We start from the raw sequence: 8,108 nt of genomic DNA on the forward strand, positions 1-8,108 counted from the left end.
CCCCCCCCCCGCCCCGGCTCATACTCTCTCTCTCTCAAATAAAGAAATAAATAAAATCTTTTAAAAGAAAACAACAGAAAGAATCACACCTCAGCATATGCAAGTAACTTTTATTTTAAAAAGCAAAACTTTCTGCAACCTTTTAAAACATGAAAATTCAAAAGTCATGAAGCAAGTGACTCACACAACACTGATTAGAGCAGGGAGTAAGGAAGTAGTGATGTCTCCAGTGTGAACAGTCACAGAATCAAATCATAAGTGGGATCTTCGGTGATTCAAGTGTTTCAGCCACACAGTAAGGTGTGGTCAGCTTTAAAATAAAATTCGTTTTCCGGACATTCTGTCCCCAGTCAAGGCCTTCTTTGCATCCTCAGCTCACACGACAGGAAAGCGGGCCATGGTGGCGATTCCACACTGGTTGTCCCGGTCCTTGGCCAACAGCACGTAGCCCTGCGTGCCCCGGTCCCTGCCCCCGCTGGAAGAAGACAGCGTTTGCCAATTACTACAAACAATCCAACACATTTCTCTTCGTGAACAATCACACCTGATACTGAGCAGTGCGCCAGAGGCCAGCACAGATTCCGGAAGAATCCGGAGAGGCCGTTCCTGTTCATGCGTGCGTTCTAACCCAGCACACAATACTCCTATCCCAGACCTTTCACAAAACTGCAACGTGAGCAGGAAAAGGAAACTCTTGGGGCCAGATGTGGTTCGGAAATTTTTTTAAAAAGTCCAATTTAGAAATGCAACGGTACCAAAACTATCGCAGGACCCTAGCAAGCTTGAGATAGTATCTTACTGTGGTCATCACGTGAATATGTCTGTGTTCCAACTAAGTGGGGTAAACACTGCTGGGATTTCAGAAGTGTGCTCAAGAGTTGGGCGACTTGTCTCCAAACACTGATTCCAAATCCTTTTCGATTTCCAAGATAAGTATTCTTGGCTTTTTATACCTGTTCTTGACAATCCAGTATTTTTGGTTCTCGGGTTCTTCTCCTTGAGAGCCATAGCCAACCACCAGAGTACCGTGATCCAGGTCTTCACTGCTGCAGTTTGGATCATAATAAATGCCTGGAAAGTAAAATCCAATGTTGGGGTGAGGGTTCCCATGTGACATGTGATAGTAACCCAGCCTATCAACCACGGTAAGGGAGAAGTATCAAAATTTAATCGTGATATAAATCCAGATGAGATTTAAAAGTCAGGTGGTTTTGTTTAGCTAGACTGGCAGTTTAGGCCCTCATCTAATGCTAGCAGAAATACAAATTGTCACAATCTCTTTTGTAAACAGTAGTCAAGAGACATAAAAAACCACCTGCCACAACCTTATGATTCTCCTTAAAGGATGTGAGCCTAGGGAAACAGCAGAGAACACAAAATTACTTGGGCCAAGGGCTTCTTTCCAGTGTTAAGTTCAGTAGTAACATTCTTTAAAAATTTTCAAGGTCTAACAATTGGAAAAAAGTAAAGCGAGCTATACCAATCAAATTATGTAGCCATTTAAATATACTTATAATGTGTTTAAAATCATGGGAATTTGGGTCAAGTCATGGCAAGTGGAAAGGGCGGGCAGAAATATTACGTGTACAGGATGAACAACTATGTCAAATCCACAACCCCCCACCCGAAAATTCTACATTGAATTCTGCATACCGAAGTGTCACTCTTGCTGTATGTTAGTGTGGTTTTTCCAATTTTCCTACCTTTATCTCCACACAGACAAATGCTTACCTTCTTTATAGACCTGGAAGGGATCCAGGCTTGCGGGGACAGCAGCAGAGACAGGCCCCACAGCTGCCTCCGCCACCAGAAGGGACGCCCCCTGCTGAGGGATGTTCACGAGGCCAGTGACATTGGCAGCAGAATACTCGGGTGTGTATTTGCAGGATCCGTCCTTTCAAAGGGAAAGGGGAAGAGATTTGATTGCTACCATCCACCTCCTGGGGAACATGAGTTCAAGACAGCTTACAGGTAAGGGATTTCCAAGCCAATTTGTCGTAACGCATCCCAGGAGCTGAAATGCTGGTGGTTGTTTTGAAACTGAAAAACTACCTTGTGTGTATTCGATGAATTATTCTGGGTCTACGTGTCCTTAAGAATGTTTTCACTCGGGAGAAATCTGTAAGCTATATAGAACGCTGTGCATGTCTCCCTGTAGCATAGAAATGAAAACAGCCCCGTGGTAACCATCTAGGCAGAGAGCTGTGCCCGGCTAATATGGTTTAATGACGGTTCTGACAGTTTACAGCTGTAGAGTCCACCATTTAAAATGCGAATATTAAATATGGTATCCGTTTTCTTCAAAAGCATACAACTCTGAGAGCAGAGCTGAAATGATAACAGGTGAGGGGCTCCACTCACCTGTGCACGATATGGATCGGATTCCTCTGAGTCCAGGCCTCCGTTGTTCCGAACGTGCTGGAAGGCATAATCCATCAGGCCTCCATGGCAGCCCTCGTTGCCTTGAGACCAAGAGCAGTCCAGCAGGTTCTGCTCACTCAGTGACATGAGTTTGCCAGTTTTCTGGAACATCCGTCCTTTGAGGGCACCAGCTGCTCTAAAAGCCCAACCAGAAGCACACTGACCCTGAAACCAAATTATAAAGCTCTCAGGCTAAACTGGAATGAAACTAAAAATGTAGTGAAATCTAATCACCTGCTTTTTTTTCTGCAAAGAAGGGAAACAGGCATGAGAAAGATAGGCAGGAAAGTGGGAGATGGTGGGCCGGTCTCTAAGATGGGGCTGTACATCAGTCTGAATTCTCCAGAGACACAGAGCCAATAGGATTCAAGCCCCCTAACCCACACAGACATACAGACACACAGACACACAGACACACACACAGACACACACACACACACACACACACACCCTATGCCACAGCCTTGAGGCAGAATTCCTTCTTCCCCCGGAAATCCCAGGTTTGTTCCTAAGACATTTAACTGATCGGTGAGGCTGAAGGGGTTCATGACACGCTCCCCCAGAATATGCCGTGTTGGCATACTGGTTATTTTCATCTGAGGGCACATGAGAAGCAGCAGAGGTAGAAAGGGCTCTCTGATATCCCCTTTCCGAAAGCAGGTCATAACATTTCCCCCGAGAAAGGGGTTCTCCCCTGAGAAAGGAACCAGCAAGAGAACATCCTGATCACCAGGGGCTGGGAGTCCACACCCAACCGCATCTGTGCAAACACACTTCCCAAATAACCCTGATCTTCCCTTCCTTCTGCCTCCTGCCCCCACAGGTATCTCCTCGTCCTTCCCCACAACTTACTGCCCTTTGTCTTGTCATTTCTCTACAAATTTATCATTTCTCTGTCTAGAATGTATAGGAGCTTCCAGCTCTGGTCAATTCTTTGGGTCTTCCTTCTCTCATGAAGGCTCCCAGGTGCATATAAAAACTGAATTAAACTTGAGCGCTTTTTTCCTGTGAATTTACCTTATGTCAGTTTAATTCCTGGGCCAGGCCAGAGATCCTAAGAGGGTGGAGGAAAATTTCCCACCCCCCTCCCACATGCCCACCCACATTATTTTTTTTTTAATTTTTTATTGTTATGTTAATCCCCATACATTACATCATTAGTTTTAGATGAAGTGTTCCATGATTCATTGTTTGTGCATAACACCCAGTGCTCCATGCAGAACGTGCCCTCCTCAATACCCATCACCAGGCTAACCCATCCTCCCACCCCCCTCCCCTCTAGAACCCTCAGTTTGTTTTTCAGAGTCCATCGTCTCTCATGGTTTGTCTACCTCTTCGATTTCCCCCCCTTCATTCTTCCCCTCCCGCTACCTTCTTCTTCTTCTTTTTTTTTTTAACATATAATGTATTATTTGTTTCAGAGGTACAGGTCTGTGATTCAACAGTCTTGCACAATTCACAGCGCTCACCATAGCACATACCCTCCCCAGTGTCTATCACCCAGCCACCCCAACCCTCCCCCCACCCACTCCAGCAACCCTCAGTTTGTTTCCTGACATTAAGAATTCCTCATATCAGTGAGGTCATATGATACATGTCTTTCTCTTTTTGACTTATTTCGCTCAGCATAATACCCTCCAGTTCCATCTACGTCGTTGCAAATATGCCCACCCACATTATTGAAAGAAATCTTTATTTAAACGAAGTCCGCTGATTGTAATTGTTAATCACTTCTATGCAGGAACTTCACAGCAAGTTCCAGAAAGGTGTTTGACCGAAGAGCTGGGCACTCTGGATGCCCTCACCTGTCTGCTACCTCTCAGGCCCCAGTTCTGTTTTTGAAGCCTGGACTCATGTCTGGGGGCTTACCCTTCATCCTTTTTTGGGCCCAAGACACACCAATCCACTGTGTCTGGTCCTTTCTCATCTGCAAAGTAGCCACGTGGCCCTCACTGGCAGGTGAGGAAGATGCATCCGAAACTGGCTCTGGGACATCCGTCCTGCAGCTCCACTGGGTTGTAGCCATCTGGGGTCAAATGACCATGATCTCTAATGTGTATCTCTATTATTGAAATCCTATGTATGCATGTTCACTTTTCGAAAATATGAAGTCTTTTCCTTGTTAAGATAATGTACCTTTGTCCCTGTAGATCGTTGGTCCCATTTTGCTTCATTCCAGGGTTGGGTCAGACAGAACCAGAGGGCAGCTGACCTAAGATGCGCATGTTCGTGACTACAAGGACCAGAGGCCATCCAGTCTGCTCCTAATGGACCACTGGCACATTCGGTTATGTCTTTGGAGCCCTGTCAAAAATAAAACCACAGGGCGCCTGGGTGGCTCAGTCGTTAAGCGTCTGCCTTCGGCTCAGGTCATGATCCCAGGATCCTGGGATCGAGTCCCGCATCGGGCTCCCTGCTCGGCGGGAAGCCTGCTTCTCCCTCCCCCACTCCCCCTGCTTATAGTTCCCTCTCTCGCTGTGTCTCTCTCTGTCAAATAAATAAATAAAATCTTTTAAAAACAACAACAACAACAACAAAAAAACCCACAGGCCCCACATGGCATCACTTAGGTAAAGGTCCCAAATCAGTAAACCAAGACCTAATACCTAAGCTAACCGCAGTTTCAACCTCCTCCCAGCTGAAATCTGACCTGTACCTGGTGATAATAGGAATGTCCTGGTCAGCACCAGGCCATGTACTGACAGGCCCTTTCTGTCCTCCTAAGGAAAGCGACCTTGCCTCAAACAACAGATTCTTTGCTAATAATTTCCCTTTCTCTGCTCCCTCTCCCTACCTTTACAAACCTTTCTTTTTCCGTAGGTCTTAGAGTTCTCCTCTACTTGCTAGATAAATGGGAAGCTGCCTGATTCATGAATCCTTTGTTAAGCCAATTAGATCTTTGTAATTTACTTGGTTTCTTATTATTTAACGCCTTATATTATAATATATTAAGAAGTTAATATATTAAAAACTTCCCCCACTTCTACTTTGAAACGGTTTTATTTTAAAACTTTATACATCAGTATAAGATATAAAAATTCAAAAGTTCTTGGACAAGTCAATCACACAAAGCTGTTCAAAGCAGCAATTAAAGAAGTCACAGAATCAGATCACAAGTTGGATCTCCAGTGGTTCGAGTGTTTTATCCCACGCAATAAAGTATGATCAGTTGTAAGATAAAATTCCTGTTCTGCATATTCTGTCCCCAGTCAAGGTCTTCTTTATACCTTCAGCTCACACAATGGGAAAACTGGCTGAGGTGGCGATTCCACAGTGGTTGTCCCGGTCTTTGGCCATCAGTATGTAGCCCTGCGTGCCCCAGTCCGTGCCCCAGCTGGAAGAAGACAGCATTTGACATTTATCAGAGGAATAAACACATTTATCCGTATGAACAATCACACCTGATACTGAGCAATGCACCAGAGGCCAGGACAGATTCCGGAAGAATCCGGAGAGGCCGTTCCTGTTCATGCTTGAGTTTTAACCCAGCACAGAATTCTACCCTCAGACCTTTCACAGACTACAAATGAGAGACCATAAAATGCTTAGGGTCAGATGTGTTTCTGAAATAGGAAAACATTTCCAATTTAGAAATGCAATGGTACCAAAACTATCGCAGGACCCTAGCAAGCTTGAGACAGTATCTTACTGTGGTCATCACGTGAATATGTCTGTGTTCCAACTAAGTGGGGTAAACATTGCTGGGATTTCAGAAGTGTGCTCAAGAGTTGGGGGACGTGCCTCCAAACACTGATTCCAAAAAGGATTCCCTTTTCAACCTTAAAGATAAGTATTCTTGGCTTTTTATACCTGTTCTTGACAATCCAGTATTTTTGGTTCTCAGGTTCTTCTCCTTGAGAGCCATAGCCAACCACCAGAATACCGTGATCCAGGTCTTCACTGCTGCAGTTTGGATCATAATAAATGCCTGGAGAAGAGAAATTCAGTGCTGGGGTGAGGATCTCTGGGAACATGTGATAGTAACCCAGCCTATCAGCCACAGTCAGGGAGGCATTTCAAAATTCAGTTAAATGACATAACCCCAGATAAGATTTAAAAATTAGTTTTTATTTTTATTTATTTTTATTTTTTAGCTAGGCTAAGGATTTAGGCCCTCATCTAATATCAGCAGAAAGACAAATTGGTACAATCTCTTCTGTAAACAACTTGTCAAGAAACATAAAAGAGCACTCATTGACACCTTGTGATTCGACTTTGAGCATGTCAACTTATGGAAACAGCACAGGACACAAAATTACTTGAGCCAAGAGGTTCTTTCCAGTTTCAGTAACAGTAGTAAAATTCTTTGGAATGTTTCAAGGTGTAACAGTTAGAAAAAAGTAAAGTAAATAAAGGCATACCAGTTGAATTATGTAGCCATTTAAATATATTTATGATGTACTTAAAATCACGGGGATACCGGTCAAGTCATGGCTGATGGAAACAACAGGCACAAAAATGACATGTGCAGAAAAGACAACTATGTTAAATCTACACCCTCCAAAATTCTACATTGACTTCTACACACCAGAGTCAATCTTACTGTATGTAATGGTGGTTTTCCCATTTTTCTGCCTAAATTTGTATGTAGACAGATGCTTACCCTTATGATAGAACTGGAAGGTATCCAGGCTTGCATCGATCCCAGCAGAGATGGGCCCCACAGTTGCCACTGCCACCATAAGGGACCCCTCATCCTGACAGATGTCCATGAAGCCACTGTCATTGGCGACAGACTGTCCAGGCTTGTATTTGCAAGATCCGTCCTTTCAAAGGGAAAGGGGAAGAGACTTGAGCACTACCATCCACCTCCTGGGGAACATGAGTTCAAGACAGTTTGCAGCTAAATGATTCCCAAGTCAAGTTCGTTATGAAGCATCCCAGGAGCTGAAATGCTAGGGGTTGTTTTGAAATCGAAACATTAGCTGGTGTGTGTTTCATGAGACACTCTCAGTCTACCTGTCCGTAAGAAGTTTTTTCATTCTGGAGAAATCTGTACTGTATATAGAATGGTATATATATGGCCACATAACATAGAAATAAGAACAGTTATATGGTAACCATGGAGGAGAGAACTGTGCCCGGCTAATATGGTTTAATGATGGTTCTGACGGTTTGCAAGTGTAGAGTCTACAGTTTAAACTGTGAATATTAAATATGGTATCTGTTTTCTTTGAGTGTGTTCAACTCCAAAAAGCAGAGCTGGAAGCACAGGTAAGGAGCACTACTTACCTGTGCACAGTATGGATAGGATTCCTCCGAGTCCAGGCCTCCGTTGTCCTTCACATACTGGAAGGCATAATCCATCAGGCCTCCATGGCAGCCCTCGTTGCCTTGAGACCAAGAGCAGTCCACCAGGTTCTGCTCACTCAGTGACACGAGTTTGCCAGTTTTCCGGAACATCTGTCCTTCAAGGGCACCCGTTGCACTAAAGGCCCAACAAGAACCACACAGACCCTGAAACCAAATAAAAAAACCCAAGACTACAAAACAAATATCAAGATTTGACAGCACCCACAGATCCGAAAACTCTTAAAACATCGTGAGCTGCACACGTTTCTCAGCCGACCACAGCAAGGACATGGATTCCTTTCGCCTTTACTCCTGAGGGTGACCTGCTGAATACTGTCTCACCTGATTCTTCACAGGGGTTACGTAGCCTTTCTCTCTCCAGTCCACAGAGGAGG

At 44.4% G+C, this 8,108-nt stretch overlaps 2 protein-coding genes across 2 annotated transcripts; both read right to left on the reverse strand.

Moving 5' to 3' along the window:
* Window positions 1-375: 375 nt before the first annotated feature.
* On the reverse strand, window positions 376-3,291 carry LOC110569942 (procathepsin L-like). The gene is made up of 5 exons (XM_044912306.1): window positions 3,274-3,291; window positions 2,362-2,586; window positions 1,732-1,894; window positions 954-1,071; window positions 376-475 (listed from the first exon to the last, which is right to left on the reverse strand). The coding sequence occupies exons 1-5, from the start codon at window positions 3,289-3,291 to the stop codon at window positions 376-378; spliced, it is 624 nt and encodes a 207-aa protein (XP_044768241.1).
* Window positions 3,292-5,655: 2,364 nt separating this feature from the next.
* LOC110583436 (procathepsin L-like) lies at window positions 5,656-8,103 on the reverse strand (the record flags this gene model as incomplete). Its single annotated transcript, XM_021693498.2, has 5 exons — window positions 5,656-5,755; window positions 6,232-6,349; window positions 7,025-7,187; window positions 7,654-7,878; window positions 8,056-8,103. Coding segments are annotated over 5 exons (654 nt in total), but the record flags the coding sequence as incomplete, so codon positions are not given.
* Between the last annotated feature and the right edge of the window lie 5 nt (window positions 8,104-8,108).

This window comes from Neomonachus schauinslandi, unplaced genomic scaffold (genome assembly GCF_002201575.2).
Source record: "Neomonachus schauinslandi unplaced genomic scaffold, ASM220157v2 HiC_scaffold_1092, whole genome shotgun sequence".
Lineage (NCBI taxonomy): Eukaryota > Metazoa > Chordata > Mammalia > Carnivora > Phocidae > Neomonachus > Neomonachus schauinslandi.